Source organism: Lithobates pipiens, unplaced genomic scaffold, assembly GCF_037356315.1.
Source record: "Lithobates pipiens isolate NorthernLeopardFrog02 unplaced genomic scaffold, aLitPip1_a1.2 Scaffold_16, whole genome shotgun sequence".
Classification (NCBI taxonomy): Eukaryota; Metazoa; Chordata; class Amphibia; order Anura; family Ranidae; genus Lithobates; species Lithobates pipiens.
The window spans coordinates 376,324,348-376,342,703 of record NW_027507748.1 but is presented as its reverse complement, the minus strand read 5'-3'; the positions used below and the strand labels follow the sequence as shown (position 1 = coordinate 376,342,703).

Here is an 18,356-nt window from a genome sequence, read left to right as displayed (position 1 = left end):
ACAAAGTCAAATGTCTATGGAAGAAATGGAAGAAACTCCTTATAAAAGTGTTAAGGTGAACTTGAAAGGGGAATTCTCCACCTCTATTATGATAGGACCTTCTATTATGGGTTGCACACCATCGCCGCTGTTTTCCTTGGACCTCATCAATGGTGGATGTACTAAGGCTTATGTGACCTTCTGTAATTAGAGGGTCCTTCTTTTGCTGTAAAAGTACATCTTAACCTGTGTGTCAGTGGCTCTATTAAGGGGGAGGATTCCCCTTTCAAGTTCACCTTTCTTAACACTTTATGAAGAGTTTCTTCCGTTTGTTCTATAGCTATTTGACTTTGTGATTATAGTCTTTTGTGCGTTTGGACTTTCATGAAGAATACCTGTTGGCTTAAAGGAGAAGTAAGATAAGCGGTTTCTAATATTCTTAAGTATTTTATCACCATCATTCTATTAAACGACTTTAGAATATATGATTTATTAAGTAAATCAGATTGTGAAGACCAATGTGCTTCTAAAAAAATTACCATTTTGAGGATCATTATAAGTTCATCATAAATATTACTTTTTAAATCGATTGACTTAAATTGTGCTCTTTGGTTGGATTTTTCTTATATTTATTGAAAATGTAATGGATACTGTAAGTTTTTAATGTTAAAAGTACACAAAGAAGTAGGCGTACTATCATATTATATACTGTAAATGATTTGGGTGTAACTGTACAATTGTGAAAATATCCCAACTGATCATCTCCAATCACCAAATGATTAATTCAGTGTTTCGTAAAAGATTGTCCATTATGCTATTAATTGCTTCCATTTTGCTCTGCCTTTGGCATAGATGGAAGTAGATGCTATATATTACAGCCTGTGGAGGGATATATGGACATGCAATGTATAAAAAATGTATGCACTGGGGATCTGAGCATTTATACATGAACAAACAGATGTCTTTATGTATTTTAGACCCTTTTATTTAACTAAGAGTTCAAAGAGCAATGTTGTTTATAAACCTCTCTCTGTTAATTTTTGATTTTGTTCATATTGCCAGAGGACATGAACGACCTGCAACCCCATCAAGGAGACAACTATTCACTGTAGATGGTCATTCTGGTCAACAATTTCTGTGTCCACAGTCTTCCCACGATGGTCTTCGACTATCTACATCTTCCACTGGGTCCCAACTGACTGGAAGTGAAGATGAAAACTCTCATTCTTCAGATGTCTTCTATGAGAACCACAGAAGAAGACAAATAATGAAGAGTCCTGCTCCTGGACATAAAGAAAGAACAATGACAAATTCCTACCACAGCCAGATACATACTACAAATGTAAGAGCACAAGCAGCATCAGAAAAGCACAGTATTCAGCAAGAATCAAGACCTAAAACACCTTCTCGCTTTTTACGACCACCAAGTCCCTCCAAGTCCCTCCACAATCAGCAAAACAAAATATCAGAATACCAACCCAAGGTCAGTACTGATTTTACTACAAGACCTTCCTCTCCCACTAAACAAATCGCCACACGGTCCTCTTCTCCTTCAAAACAAATTAATTCTCGACCTTCTTCTCCATCTAAGCAACTTACTCAGTCTTCTTCACCACCTAAACAACTTATTACACGTTCAATGTCTCCAAGTAAGCAGCTTAGTCAGCCATTTAAGCAAGAATTGAATGGTGTCAAGACGATGCCTATATATAGTAGGCCATCTACACCAAGCAGATATTACCAAGGTGAATCTCCAAACAGAGATAGAAGCAAATCTGTAGGAAGCGATTTTATGTCTCATAATAAACTAATAGCAATGAGAAGCGTGCCTGCTCAAAATGAGCAAAGCAAGGTTATACTGACTGGTAGGTCCACTCCAACAATGCATGTTAACAAAAATGGTCTAACACTGGACAAGGCCCCCAGCTATAGTATGAAAACGCAGATCAGGCAAACCAGTGCTTTGGAAGCTTCAATTATGTCAGATAATATGGAACGAGATTACAGGTACACACCAAAACCCATTGGCCCAGACCAAGAGCAAGAACTGTATCAGAGCCTAGAAGATGAAATCCAATCGAACATCAAGGCTTTAGAGGAAGATTCTGATGAGAACAGCAACCAAGAAAACAAGTGCAATAACTTTACATCTAGCATAGCAAGTGATGTTGCTGTTCACAATTTTAACATGAAAAGGACTTCAGTATCTTCTGTCTCAGTAAGAAATAGTTTAAAGACACCTGATAGGGAAGTAGAAATACCCAGAAGTGGAGTGTATATAAATACCAAATGGCAGTCTGGAGGAGGAAGTTTTGATGATGTTATCACAGAACTTTCTCAAGGTCAGTTAAAACTTAATAGGGTTGATGTGGAAAACTGGATTTCCAAAATAACTCCAAAAGCTGTTGTGGCTGTGGAAACAGATGTAACTGTTCAGCATTTAGTATGTCAAGAGAAAAGTAAGCCAGGATTATTGGTACAGAAAACAGATAAAACTAATTTGAGCTCTGCAGAGAACCAGGAAAAGAAAATCAAGCAATTGCCATCTCAGAGAGCAAGACAACTAGCAATGGAAGCCAAGAAGAGTTTGGAGGCTGCAGCTGATAACCTGGATTCATCAGCCAAATGTCCTAAAGCAGAAGCAACCCCAGAAGTATCAAAGTTACCACAATCATCCAAGCCAAAACGATCCCTGAAAAAGCCAGAAAGAGTGCCATCAATATACAAACTCAAGCTACGCCCCAAAATCCGTCCCCGACGAGATAACAGACCGGAAAAGAAGCCATCCAAGATCCCAACCCCTGTTTCTTATCAACAGACAAAAAAGAAAACTAAAAACCCCAAAAACAGCACAGCAATTCCTTCTAGCGCTAGGAGTCAGAGTGAATCATACAGCGCAGGTATTAGTACAGGAGATGTGGATACCGATGAAGCAGTCTCGGAAATTTCTTTGTCCCTGGAAGCTTCTGGTTCCCAGCTAAATCAATTATGGGATGAAAATAATGGAAGCAAAAGTGAAGAAGAGACATGGATTTAAGACACTAGAATGTCATTCTAAGACATCCAATTTTTGATGCAAAAATAAAAAAAACTTCAACTGATCTTGTGCAAGAGTATAGCTAAAGCCCTGAGATCCACAAGTATTCACAATCTTAGCACAATTGTTAAAAAAAAATGAAGGAACACAATTGGGTAAAACCTTAAATTTGCAAATTGAAAGCACATGCTTGTTTCTTTTATGAATATAGATCTGAATCTTATACAGGAATCTGTCAGAAAAGCCTATGATTGAACCTGGCAGTCTCTGTCTCTCCACTTTCTTACCATCGTCTTAATTGCTGTAAAGCTAAATACGTTTATAGTGTCAGATTAGGATGTAGTCTGGAAGTCAGAGAAAAAAAAGCTCTCAAAGGGTATCTAAAAATATTGCTTTGTAAGAAATTAATAAAAAAAAAAAAAGTGCAATTTTAAGAAACAACCAGCAAGTAAGTCTGTGTCAAACTACAGACTGCTTTATAGCATTTCCTTGTAGTCCTCCCAGGTCATGCAGTTAGCTGATTATACACAGTTTAGCTCAGAGTCTGGACAGACAATGCCATGAAAAGCTAGCATTTATCATACATATTATATATTTTATTTAGCCCATATATATCTGTACTTAAAGATATCTATGATGGCCCCTAAAAACGTAATGTCAAAGATTTATAAAACCAGTTGCAATTATCTATGTGAAACATACTTATTTCCAGAAACTAAGATTCCATGACATTTTTAGCTATCATTCAAAGCCTTATTTTTTTTTTTAGTTTGTAGCTGTTCTGTCACCAGTGTTGTTGTTCAGTATCCACCTACTCCAGAGATCGTGCAAAGCCTGCAGCAATATACTATAAGTGGGCTTTCTCTAAAGATTGTTGTTTCTCACCGCAGACCGCCTAAAACCTAAAGTGTCATAACAATATAATACAATATTTAACATTAAAATTGAAAATTAAAATATGCAATTTAAAGTATATTTAAATGCAATCCTTGAATCTTCATATATAAATTGTAACATGTTACTGTAATTCCAAAAGTTGTTTTTAGTCTTTTTAAATATGCAGTTTTGATTAAAATAATGCCTGGTGATCATGACATGATAGTCATTGTTTAGACACTTATTAACTCTCATTTGTGCTCCTGGGTTGTACCTGGATTGTTTTCTGTTGGCCTTTGAAGCACACATCGTGTGCTGGTTAGCCACTGAGTGCACTCTAGGTCCAGAGCCATGGCATAAGCCAGTCTTTCAAGACTCACTTGTGAATGCTACTATGAACATGACAAAGATTCCTGGTATGTGACCATCAGGCTCTAAACTCACTATTGTACTCTCTAGACCATTGTATATTATGTCAGTTAGCCACAGAGTACCTTTCAGCTCTAGAGCTGTGTTACACTGATGTGACCCAGTCCCTGACAAATCATTTGTTGCCAAGTCTATAGTACAGGGGCATGGCACAGGGCCTGGTGTGCCCCAGTCTTTGATGACTCACTAACTAGCCTATTGTTCCAGTGCATGTGGGTGCTTAACTTTACATTATGGTCTTTTAAAAAATGGTATATGGGCTACCTGTTTGCAGACTGCTCCCCATTTTTTGAGCAGTGGCACAGCTCCTGGTGGGCCCTCTCACCTTGCAAGTGAACTTGTATTGAGGCTAAACAATCTTAATAAATATATCCGTTGGATACCTGTCTCTGCAATTTTCCACATTTAGAGCAGTGCCACAGCTTTTCTGGAACCTGGCATCTACACGTTCACTCTATATAACATCTCTGTTGCATTTTACATATTGTGTTATGTAACGCTATTATAGCTATGGCACAGCTTCTTAACTGACTGTTTCTCTGACAATTGTTAGGCTATTTAGTAGGCTATTAAGTTACAATGGGGTAGAGATTGGTAACCCAACTAGCACAACAAAGAAAAAAAAGCACAGGAAACCATTGGAGCAGGTGTTGTCCACCCAAGTTCCGCCTGCTTAGCTGGGGGGTCTGTCCGCTGCTCCCTGCTGAGCAGGCAGATAACAGAAAACAGACAAATGGGGATCCGTTCCCCAGCTGTCCTTCCTTATTCTTTATTGGGCTAATGTGGTCTGTCCTCCCTTTTTTACTCTATATATACTTAAAGAATTTTTTGTTATTTTTTTTTGCTCTCCTCCACTATGTTTCTTTCATGTTCTATCTTAGCCTTCTTGGTCGTTCCTTGATCTGACCTATCCTGCACTGCATTTGTCAAATCCTCGCTGTTCTCTCAAGATGATTTTGTTATGCACAGGGGGATTGTCTTCCCTTCACAATTTTTTCATGATAGATGGATTTAATTTCAAATCCAAATAAGCCTTTATCTATCATTACCCTGTACTTGTCTAATCCAATAGACAAGTCTTGTTTTTTCCTTCTACGATTTACGTAAGGCTACAGTGTAATTCCATATGCCCTTTCTGGGTTCCACTAAGGTAAAATGTATTCTGTTTGAGTATTGTGCTCTTTGCAGTAGACTCATTGATTCCTCCTTTCTTCTCTTTTTCTAGAACAGGAATTTTCCTAGCGCTAACTTTAGGATTCCTGCCCCTTCCTCCTCATTGTCCTCAAGTTCTTACTGTTTCAACTAAAATCTGAGGAGATTTTGTAATCAAATACTGTTATTCCAATGCAAATTTGCTGGTGTCTAATAAACTGTTTACTTTTTGCTATTGTCTTCACTAGCGATGCAGCGCAATTTTGGCCGCCGAAACATATCGGCCGAAAATGGCATCTTCAATTTGCCAAGAGAAAAATGGCTGATAATGGAGCCAAAAAATGGGTCGGGCCCCGCCCCCTGCCCCTGGTACCACCCATCATGGGGGTGTCCTATAGCGCAGAAGAGAGGAGAGCCACCGCCGCCTGGTTGATTACAGCGCCAGGAACATAACAGCTTTCATGCCACACGCCGTCACATGCAGCCCCTCCCCCTTGTCCGGGAACTTTGATAGACAGATCACCCATCCCAGGATTGGACGGGTGACCTTTCTATCAAAGTTCCCCAGAAAAGGGGGAGGGGCTGTATGTGACGGCACGTGGTAGGGAACACACAGCTATTGAAATGAAAGCTGTTATGTTCCTGGCGCTGTAATCAACCAGGTGGCGGCGGCTCTCCTCTCTTCCCCTGCACAGGATGGCTGCACTGGCACTGGGGTCACAGGCTGGCTGCAATGGGGATGCACTGGGGACACAGGCTGGCTGCAGTGGGGACACACTGGGGACACAGGCACAGGCTAGCTACAGTGGGGACGCACTGGGGACACAGGCTGGCTACAGTGGGGACGCACTGGGGACACAAGCTGGCTGCAGTGGGGATGTACTGGGGACACAGGCTAGCTGCAGTGGGGACACGGGCTGGCTGCAGTGGGGACATGGGCTGGCTGCAGTGGGAACACGGGCTGACTGCAATGGGGATGCATTGGGGACACGGGCTGGCTGCAGTGGGGACACGGGCTGGCTGCAGTGGGAACACGGGCTGGCTGCAATGGGGATGCATTGGGGACACAGGCTGGCTGCAGTGGGGACACGGGCTGGCTGCAATGGGGACACAGACTGGCTGCACTGAGGGCACAGGCTGGGACACAGGCTGGCTGCAGTGGGGACACAGGCTGGTTGCACTGGCACTGGGGACACAGGCTGGCTGCACTGGGTTCACAGGCTAGCTACAGTGGGGACGCACTGGGGACACAGGCTGGCTACAGTGGGGACGCACTGGGGACACAAGCTGGCTGCAGTGGGGATGTACTGGGGACACAGGCTAGCTGCAGTGGGGACACGGGCTGGCTGCAGTGGGGACATGGGCTGGCTGCAGTGGGAACACGGGCTGACTGCAATGGGGATGCATTGGGGACACGGGCTGGCTGCAGTGGGGACACGGGCTGGCTGCAGTGGGAACACGGGCTGGCTGCAATGGGGATGCATTGGGGACACAGGCTGGCTGCAGTGGGGACACGGGCTGGCTGCAATGGGGACACAGACTGGCTGCACTGAGGGCACAGGCTGGGACACAGGCTGGCTGCAGTGGGGACACAGGCTGGTTGCACTGGCACTGGGGACACAGGCTGGCTGCACTGGGTTCACAGGCTGGCTGCACTGGGGACACAGGCAGGCTGAATTGATCTCTTGTATCCTGTCTCCAGTCTCTGACCATCTCCTGTACCATGTCTCCAGTCTGACCATCTCATGTCCACAGTCTCTGACCAACTCCTGTACCATCTCCCCAGTCTCTGACCATCTCCTGTACCATGTCCCGAGTCTCTGACCATCTCCTGTACAATGTCCTCGGTCTCTGACCATCTCCTGTACCATGTCCCCAGTCTCTGACCATCTCCTGTATAAAAATATATTTTTTTAAAATACGTTTAGGTATCGGTCACTTTCGGTATCTGTTTTCGGCCTAGTGTTTCTAGTATTTTTCATTTTCGGTATCGGTTTCGGCACAAATAAAAACCCTATTCGGTGCACTCCTAGTCTTCACAGATTCCTTTAGCATTGATTCTCCTACCCTTTCCCATCCTTTTAATTGTTTTACTCCTCAGAGATATCCTACTGAGATTTCAGCTCTCATTGATTTTTATCTAGCTTTCTCTTTTCCATGAAGTCAAAAAATAGGCATGCTAGGCTTATGCCATAATTTTACTGATCTATAAAACTTAGTTTCATTATTTGACATTTTTATTTCCTTTGATTTGACCAGGCCTAGATTTGTCTGCTTTTTCAGATGCTATACTACTCTCTATATAATTCATAGACTGCTACTTGATTCTTCATTTCCTGTTTCAGGACCATGGTTTTTTTAGATCAGCGCTTTCCCTTGATATAGGTTTCTATTCTGTTCTTTAGCTCTTGGTTCTGTCTTGCTGTTCTCACCATCGTGGTGGCTTTTTCCTTCTGATTGGCTTTTCATACATAGCCTTCTATACCTAAGCATTGTTTGCTTCTAAGTATATTTTTATTTCAAAGCTGTTGGATCTCTCAGTAGCTTTTGTCCCTCCCCCCTTCAGTTTGACCACTTTTGTCATCCCTTATATCTATGATTCTTTTCTGTTTGTGTTCCTCAATGTACAATAAATAAAATTAAGATTTTGCAATTACCGAAAAATCTTTTTCTTGAAGTTGTCAGAGGGACAAGGATCCTGCCCTCCTGAGTTCTTGGCCTTATATATTGCTTTCTCACAAAACTGAGGCATGATGGTTGGAGGTGGGGTTCTATAGTGGGCTGGTTTACCATTTTTTTCCCAGTGTCCCAACCTTCTGGAGGCAGCAGGATAACCCATTTGTCTATGATTATTTTTAGTCCTTGTGTCACGCAATGCAGTTAAAAAAGGATTTTATGGTAAATACAAAAACCTTATTTTTACAGAATAGGGCATGATAGGTTTAGATCTATTTTTTTTTAGCTCTATTTTATGGCAAAATATGTAAATACAGTATTACAAAATAATGTGATTTTTATAATCAGCTATATAGGATACTGCAACAAAATGCAAAGTAACAAAACATCCTGTCTTAAAAATGTAGAGAACAAGCAAACATTTGTTGGATCAGTCATGTCAACACCCAAAGTCAATGGCTTTATACAAAGTCATAAAGTGGCTAAAATCAAGGCAATGCCAAATACAATGTCTGGGGGGGGGGGGGGGGGGGGGGAAGAGAGTTCCATTAACTTAACAGTGTTTTATACAGTCAGAATGGAAGAACTCCAGACATCCCAATTTTTTTTGTATTTTTGGAACACCCTCGAAGTTCAAATAGTATTTTTTCATAAGGCACAATTTGAGGGGTTTAGATCTACTTTAAGTTCAGATGTTATGTAAAACTCATTCACAGTGATTTAAAATATTGGTATACATTTAAATAGATCCTGTCAGTACATTTAACACTCAGTTTTACTATAATGTGTGATAGCAGATACTCAATGTTGCCCAGATATGTTTGCAGTTACCTCTAAAACAAACACTGGGGTGCACTGTATGCAAGCTGTGACTTTTGCCTTCGTCACACCCACAGGTGAAATAACCTATAATGCAGAGAGAGAGAGTAAAGCTGTACTCTCTTCTGCACTGCTGATTTTTTGTACAGCGATCAGCAGCCTATGTGCAGCATATAACCAGGCTTTGGGATGAGAAGTTTAGTTTTGGACAAATATGATTGGGGCATAAGTCCCTACTATGAATAGCTGTAGCAAAACTTTTTTTTTTTTTATTAAGAAACGGAATAGGCAATAATGCAGAGATAGCATGACACGTACTGAATATTTAATGCGCACGTCATTGAATTGAGAATTATTTAAGAGCCCATTCATTATGTATTAAACTCCCATAACCACATGCTTGGCCAGCATAACAGAAATTAGAAAGTTTGCATTGTAAGCTCCTTGTAATTAAGCATGTGTGTGGTCAGACTTATCATACTACTTATGTTGTCACAGTTACTAGGAAATTTGATCTTGGTGTGTTTTTGTTCAAATATTTTTATTCATTGTATAGACAAATGTATTTATGAAAAGTTTGTTAAAGTGCATTTGTATCAATTATTTGAATATTCTTTTTAAACTAAAATAAAATCAGTTTTAAATTATACAGTATGTGTATAGATGTAAAAGTCAATCTACAATGACACGTTCTTTTTCAGAGCTAAGAGATAGGAGATGCACTGTTACTGTAAAGGTACAACCTGGAAAACACTGTTCTGAGTTCCCTTTGATTTACTTTTACTTTGCTATTGGAGACGGACTTCATGGTTAACATTTTTCAACAGCAATTACACAATGCCCTTACTGGGAACTGAGGTGGTCTAATTGCAAAGTGGAATGGCAGTTGGCATGACTTATCTAGAAACCTCTTGCTTCTGGTTAAATCTGGAATTTACAAGTTGATATAGGGAACATTTCTCCTGTATCCTGATATCCAGAAAAGTAGAACAACATGTTGCAAGAAGTTGAAGTAACTAGTTAACAATATGCATTTTAAATTAAAAAAAGTTAACTTTAATTGAGTATTCTGAGACATTGTAGAAGGGACCTATCATGAATACTGTGTGGCAACATTGTCTACTATGTCATAAACTGCCTTTTTTAAATATCAAATTAAACAGATCTTAGTAAAATGTATATTGTGGAAAGAGTGCAACTATAGCTTAACCCCCCTAGCGGTAATCCAGAGTCTGGCTCGGGGTGAAAATTTTGTACCATTAGCAGTAACCCCGAGCCAGACTCGGGACCACATCGCTGGATCCAGGATGAGTTTACTTACCTTATCCCCTGTATCCAGAGATGTCCCCCCGCTGTACGAGCGAGCCGCGCTCCGCTGGATGTATCAGATCACAGAGCTCCGCACCCTGCAAGCGTTGCTACGCACGGGGACGGAGAATGGCGCCAAATTCAAAAAATAAAACACACACATTATACTGTATGTAATGTAATCTTACAGATTACATTGCTGTATGTAATTATTTCACATCCCCTTTGTCCCTAGTGGTCTGCCCAGTGTCCTGCATGCAGTTTTAGAATACAAAAACTTGTCTTTATGCCTGAAAACTGGAGATTGTCCATAGCAACTAAAACTGTCCCTTTACATCAAAAATGGTTTTAGACCAGCTACAAAACAGTGATAATAAATTAGAATCACTCGCAGAATTGAGCGATACCGATTTGTGGGGAGATCCATCATCAAATACTGAAAAGTAATGACAGTGACAATTCTGCAACTGGGCAAATTTCAATGTTTTTGATTTGATTACATTATTGAATATTTTTTATTATTGTTATATTATTTGGTATATTTATAGTTATTATAATTTATGATTTCATTTTTCAAACTTTATCATACCCGGGATGTCTGCTAGACTCTGGTTTGGACAGATTTAAGTGAGCTATTCCTAAGAATTACAGGACTACAACATAAAACGCCAAATTTTCACGCAAAATAATTGTTCCCGCTTTCAGCACCTAAATTCTGAAATAATCATACCGCCAGGGAGGTTAAATAAAATAAAATAAAACACATTTGCTAGACTGCCTCTTTTTATAGTTTAAAGGGGACCTTCAGTAATTTTTTCAACCTTTCATCTATTAAATATTCTGCCCTTGTTGTTTTAACGTTGGATAGTAAAACATTTTTTTTCAGACAGTAAATACCTTATACAGCTCACTTCCTGTTTATTGTCTAGTCATTAGCCTAGGCTTATGACATCATGCACAGCTCTCTCTCACTCTGGTGAGAGTTTGCCAAGAAGGGAGGGGGTGAGTTATAAGAGGGCCACAGAGTTGCAGAGTTGGAGGTGTGCCTCTGAGTAAATCCAGGAAGTGAACGGGCAGTAGCTACAGCTGCCCACAGTTAAAATGATTGCAGCCAGACTTAGTGGAGGGAGATTTCTGCAGCATATTTGACAAGTACAGAATGACAGTTTATATAAAATAATATGCTAAGTGGTTGCAGAGAAGCTTCAGAATGGCAAAGATGTTTTTATTAGAAATTATGTGAGCAGACTGCAGTTCCTCTTTAAGGTATATTTATTATCTTTTTTTTAATCACTTTTGTGAAAGCCAAGAGAACAATGAGGGAACAGTGGAATGGTCTTCATTTCAAATGCCTACTCTGATTTCTTTTACAAAGGTTTTATTGTGTTTCAATAAAAGTTATAGTAGCTTGTAGACTAAACAGTGGATAGAAATCAAATAAAGATCAAAGACTAGTTTTTCAACAGTTCTCAATAGAGAAGATAGATGTGTTAGTATACTAAAGGATAATGTATATGTAAAATTTTGTGAGAAGGCTGTTGCAACTCAAAATGTTGTTTTCACTAGGGTTGTTTCATAGTGGGTGTATGGAGTCTGTATGTACAGCATGGTAGGTAGGAATTTCCTAACATGAATAAAGATAGGTAGCAGTTTTAAAGAGTTTGTGAATACGAAGAAAAAGGGGAGAGGTGGTAGTGAAAATGGTGGGCTTAGGGTCATAATATCAAGGTTATGAAGGAAATGGGAAGGTGGGTTGGGAAAACGGAGGCAGAGAGGATGTCAGGAGGGGAAAATTTAAGGAAGTGTTTAGGACCCAGATGAGGAGTGGTCATTTTCTGGTTAATATTGTGGTAACACCACCAATAATCAGCTCCACTCTTACCTGTTGGTGGTAATCCAACCAGGAGGGCCATAATTTAAGAAAGGTGTCACTACTACACACAGTAAAGAAAGACTTGGTACCAACAGCCTTGGAGGGGACTTTGGCAAACCAGATAAACAGCCGACCTACAAACGTATCCAAAAAATTTGGAACAAAACTAAATACGTGCAGGGGCTGACAGGATATACGGACTACAGTCCAATCTGGCTCAATGATACATATCCTGAACTGGCCAAACTGCAGCATGAAAAGCTGTGGAAGAGATACGGGGTGGTATATCTCAGACAGATCTTTCACAATGGGAAACTCCATACATTTGAAACCCTGCAGAAACTTTTTGGTTTGCCTCAGTCCATGCGGTTCTATTATATGCAACTGAAACAGGCCATAATGGCCCAGAGCAGGTCCACGGAATGGACCCCTTCACCAACCCCACTGTTTAATTTGATTGGAAGACCTGTCAACACTAAGGGCTTTATATCGCAATGCTATAGCATGTTACTACAGAGCTTTCTAGGTAAACATCCCCTGCGAATGCTGGCCAAGTGGGAGGGAGATGTGGGCCCGATTGATGGAGATCAGTGGGAGGAGGTTCTACAGGTGGTGCATACTTGCTCCTTGAATGTATCACAAAGATTGACGCATATATATATATATACTGCTACGAGTATATTAAACCCCCCACAGACTGTATGCTATGAGGCTTAGGCCCACCCTACTGTGTACCAGGTGCAAGAGAGATCATGGTGACCTGATCCACCTACTGTGGAGGTGCCCGAAACGCCACCCCTATTGGAGGGGAATGGTGGACACCATAAACAGGGTGTTTCGGCTCTCGATGCCTACGAACCGGAAACATTGCATTCTTAATGAGTTAAAATGGCAAGAGAACGCTAAGGTGGCAGTAACCTGATCTTTATACCTGGCACGCAAACTTATAATGCCTCACTGGATATCAGAAGATCCTCCTGCTCTAAAAGAGTGGATAAATGCAGTGGGAGAAATACTTAGGAAAGAAAAAATAATTTATCAACACAGGGGTTGCCCCCAAAAGTTTGATAAACTCTGGGGACCGTGGCTGGATGTACCGGGCTTGCCCCAGTGGATCTGGTCATGGGCAGCTTAATGGGCAGGGGCATTTGATGTCTCTAAATACCAGACCAATTGAGCTAATTCTTTGTTGATGGTAAGACCCTGACTAAGGAACAGGTTGGAGAAATAACTAAGATGGTCAAGAAATGTATAAAATAATATATGATGCAGGCGAGATCAAAAATTGTGCAGTTTGCTGAATTAAGCAAGTTTAATGCCCTTGTTGCTTGAGCATGTGCTTGAATATATGTGGCTTTGGTATGTATTTATATGTTTACTTTAACCAGTTGCCGACCAGCGCACGACGATGTACATCGACAGAATGGCACGGGCAGGCAAATGGGCGTACATGTACGTCCCTTTGAATTTGCCGCCCTGCCATCGCTGGTTGGGACCCCCGTGAGTCCGGTCGCGGGACCCGCGGACTCGATCGCCGCGGGCATCCCCGCGATCGTCTCACGGAGCGGCCGAATGGAGAAGTGCCGTTGTAAACAACATTTCTCCATTCTGCCTAGCAACTAGTGACACTGATCTCTGCTCCATGTGATTGGAGCAGAGATCAGTGTTCACTAAATGAAAGCCCAACCCCCCCCACAGTTAGTAACACACCCTAGTAACACTTAACCCCTACACTGCCACCCACTGGTTAACCCCTTCACTGCCAGTGTCATTTACACAGGAATCACTGCATTTATATAGCAGTGATTACTGTATAAATGACAATGGTCCCAAAAATGTGTCAAAAATGTCCGATGGGTCCCCCACAATGTTGCAGTCACAATAAAAATCGCTGATCGCCGCCATTACTAGTAAAAAAATAAAATAAAAAATTATTAATAAAAATGCTATAAAACTATCCCTATTTTGTAAACGCTATAACTTTTGCGCAAACCAATCAATAATCGCTAATTGCGATTTTTTTTACCAAAAATATGTAGAAGAATACGTATCGGCCTAAACTGAGGGGAAAAAAAATGATTTTTTATATATTTTTGGGGGATATTTATTATAACAAAAAGTAAAAAATAATGCGTTTTTTTTCAAAATTGTCGCTCTATTTTTGTTTATAGCGCAAAAAATAAAAACCGCAGGGGTGATCAAATACCACCAAAAGAAAGCTCTATTTGTGGGAAAAAAATGACGTCAATTTTGTTTGGGAGCCACGTCGCAGGACCGCGCAATTGTCAGTTAAAGCGACGCAGTGCCGAATCGCAAAAAGTGGTCTGGTCTTTGACCAGCAAATTGGTCCGGTCTGAAAGTGGTTAATAAACTTTTTTCTGGATAAAAAAAAAAAAAAGTGCCACTGGCTCTCTTTACGAAAGCTCAGTGGCCACTGTTGCCCTGCCTTGGCAAATGTTTTTCTTGTCGCTAGAGAAATAAAGGTGTACATTTTTCCAAGTGATCTGCTGTCAGCTGATCATGTGATGTAAACAGAAGATCGCTAAACCTTTTTTTCCCCTAATGCTGACAGTGTGAGGAAAAAAAAAAGTCGATCACTGGCTTCAGTAAGAGGGACATCGGTCCCTTACACAGAGAGCTGCCACTGCCTTATCTGTGTCCACCAGTGCTACCTATCAGTGCCCACAGTGCTCCCTAGTGTTGCACACCAGTGCCACCTATCAATGCTGCCAATCAATGCCCAGTGCCTCATCAGTGCCATGATCAGTGCTGCCTATCAGTGTCACCTACCAGTGCCCATCAGTGCCCTTCAGTGTGGCCTATCAGTGCCACCTCTCAATGCCGATGAGTGTCACCTCATTAGTGCTCATCAGTGCCGCCTCATCAGTGTCCATCAGTGTAGCCTATCAGTGCAGCTGCATCAGCGCACATCAACGAAGGAGAAAAATTACCTGTTTTCAACATTTTATAACAAACTATGAAACCTTTTTTTTTTTAATTTCGGTATTTTTTCTTTTTTTTTTTGCAAAAAAATAAAAAGCTCAGCAGTGATTAAAGAGGAAGTAAAGGCTAAAAAATAAATAAAAAAAAAAACACACCCTGCAAGGCAAAGGCATAATGATAGCATACTAGCTCATTATGAATAACTTACCTGAGAGCGAAGTCCCCGAAGCGGTCCTCCGTCTTCATGTCCGCCGCTGCCATGGATCCCGGAGTGACTTCCGGGTCTCACTGTTCCTGCGCTGTGATTCGCCGCAGCATCGATGACGTCATTCCCGCGCATGCGCACGGGAGCCGACACTTGCGGCATATCGCCGCGATCTGCGGCCTGCCCAGTGCGCCTGCACACCGCTGTCTACGGCATGCACCGTAGACAGTGGTGGCTGTCTTCGGGTAAATATCTCCTAAACCGTATAGGTTTAGGAGATATTTCTTGGACCTACAAGTAAGCCTTCAGCTAGGCTTATCTGTAGGTCAAAGTTGGTTGCAAGGGTGAATTTGGGTACAGCGTTGCATTCAAAGTGCGACAGTGCTGAAAGCTGAAAATTGGCCTGGCAGGAAGGGGGTTTAAGTGCCCAGTAGGCTTCAGTGAATACCCTTAAGGAGCAGTTTGGGGGACAGAGAGGATGTACCCCTGCTGAGACAGGATTCACAAAAAATCCATGAGTGCACAACCGCAGCTGAAAGCAGGGTGAGCGATGTTGAAGACAAGCTGCCCCCAGTTGCTCAGGAGGCCCATGTAGCACAGCAGCTGGCTAAAGACACTAATAACAGAGCAGACGACACGACGGTTGAAACGGAACAATATACGCATTGTAGTGTTGCCGGAGAAAACTGAGGGGAGGGACCCCACCACCTTTGTCGAAGGATGGCTGCTGGAAGTCTTTGGAAAAGAGGCTTTTTCCCCGTTTTTTACTGTTGAGCAGGCTCACCGCATGCACAACCTCAACCAGGTGCCCCCTCAAGCCCATCCTTCCTCGTCTCCTGCATTACAGGGGCAGGGAAGTGGCGCTGAGACAAGCCAAAGAGAAGGCCAATGTCCAGGTGAATGGGGTCCTGGTGTCCTTTCTCCCCAGACTTTTCTGTGAAGGTGCAGAGACGCCGGGCTAAGTTCTCGGATGTAAAAAGGCATCTGAGATCATTGCAACTACCCTACCAAGTTGAGAGTTATTGCTAACCGACAAACCCACTTTTTTTAATCAGCCCAAGATGCTGCATTATGGCTGGATCTCAATGAGCAGGCCTTACATCACTGTGGAGCAGAGGAGGAAGGTGATTGATCTGATAACTGTTGCTGGCAGCCACCACGCCGAATACCTGATACACTGGGTTTACTTGCAAGTTTTATATGGAAAGCTCACTTTATGTTCTCTTGTGCTCTCCACCCCCCCTCCTTTTTTGGTTCTATAAGTTACCAATCTTCTTGATCCTACGACAGATTGATCTTAATAGGAGGGGAAACCTATGCTATGCTGTGTTCTGCTGGGAGACATAATAACATGTGAACCTTGAGCTATCTTGTGAAGTTGCAAGAAAAAATTTGATCTTTCTATGTGAGATGTAGAGAAAAAGTGCCTTACATGTTTTTGTTCCAAGTTGGATCATATTGGCCTGTCCTGTTGATGGTCTGGACATAGGTTTGTTTTGTTTGTTTAGTCCTTTTTATCCACAGGCTTTGTATGGAGCACATTAGAATCTGGAACTGTTACCATGCAAACTATGGCATATTTGATGCATCTAGCTTATGGCTCACATTAAATAGCTCTAACTGGGGTCAAACCCAGATTGTACCGTGCCGGCCCGACTTCCCCACTAGGGGCTACCTAACCTTATTTTACCTGATGACCAATTCCTGTATTGTCTTTATGCACCCTGGTGTTCCCAGATATTATTGTTCCAAATGGCTGAAGTACATGTAATGTCCTGGAATGTTAGGGGGCTAAGCTGCCCACTTAAACGTATGATGATCTCCACTTGCTTGAAAAAGTTTCATCCAGCCATAGTGTGTTTCCAGGAAATGCATCTGACTGCAGAGACTCAGATCTATCTAAAGTATTCCTGGGTGGGAAAGGTGTACCATTCCACACACACCTCCTTCTCTAGGGGAGTGAGTGTGCTGGTGCACAGTTCTATAGACTTCCAAGAGTTTGATAATATAAACGCATGATTGAATAAAAAAACTGCATTTAAAAGCTTGATGCGTTTTGTGGATGAAGTTCCATTTCTTCAGAAGCAAGTGCAGAATGCGTATCTATAAAACATAATCCAAATTACACCAATAAATTAAATAAGTATGTAGGGGGAGGAGAGAACCAAACACCCCAAAATTACTTACATATCAGCTCTAAAGTTGGTCATGGAATACTAAAACCTGATAGTTGAGGAAAGTTGGGAAATATCCCTGCTGGGAGCTGTGGGGGTGTAGAACTGCGGGCAGCCAAAGCGGAGAACACCACACTCGAGGGGAGAGATGGAAAGTGTCCATGGTGAGCTGCATGATAATGCCTGAAAACAGCTCCAATCTGTGTAAAATGAATATGCTCAATGGAAAGTGTGGGGTATAACTAGAGCCTATAGTGATGGGGTCAATTGGAAAGTGAAGCAGCAGAAAAAAAGTGTAGTGAAGACCACCAGAGAACCTCACACCAAGACAAACAAAAAGGTGGTAGGGTACAACATCCTGAGATCACGATAGGATCCTGAGAAAACTTACAAAGGCTATAATATCACTTGCATGGCAAATGTCATACCTTGCATATTTTCACATGTGAAAACATTTCTTTCAATGGCAAATTTTCAAACATTACAAACAGATGAGATGCTTATATAAGGACTGGCAGTGCTCTTGTCATGTTATAATGACCACTGTTGCCACCCCAGTGACGGCTTTGCTTAAAAAAATAAAATAAAAATCTGTCAGGTAATTGCAATTGCTCTGTACATATAGGCTACCTGTCATTCAGTGTGATTTTGGGATTTAGTAGTCAATTAGCCAGTGTGAGTAAAAGAAGGGAGCAATTTATACTGTATTTTGTAATGATGTGTAGGCTTTATGTTATACTTCAAGTTCAATTGTTATGCCTAGTTCCTTTTGCATGTTAGGAAACAGTTAACAGTTTTAGTCATATGATCTGGGGGGGCTGTGGTAGTTGTAAGATGGATGCTGCTGAATACACACCAGGCTCATGCTCGTTTCTGTCTGCCTAT

At 41.7% G+C, this 18,356-nt stretch overlaps 1 protein-coding gene across 2 annotated transcripts in view; it reads left to right on the top strand.

Moving 5' to 3' along the window:
* GAS2L2 (growth arrest specific 2 like 2) overlaps positions 1-5,992 on the top strand; it is a 55,522-nt gene extending 49,530 nt beyond the window's left edge. For both annotated transcript variants that reach the window (XM_077482171.1, XM_077482170.1), the window contains exon 7: positions 1,042-5,992. In XM_077482171.1, coding sequence (XP_077338297.1) covers positions 1,042-3,016 — 1,975 coding nt within the window. In that variant the 3' untranslated portion in view covers positions 3,017-5,992. The remainder of the gene's footprint in view (positions 1-1,041) is intronic.
* The last annotated feature ends 12,364 nt before the right edge of the window (positions 5,993-18,356 follow it).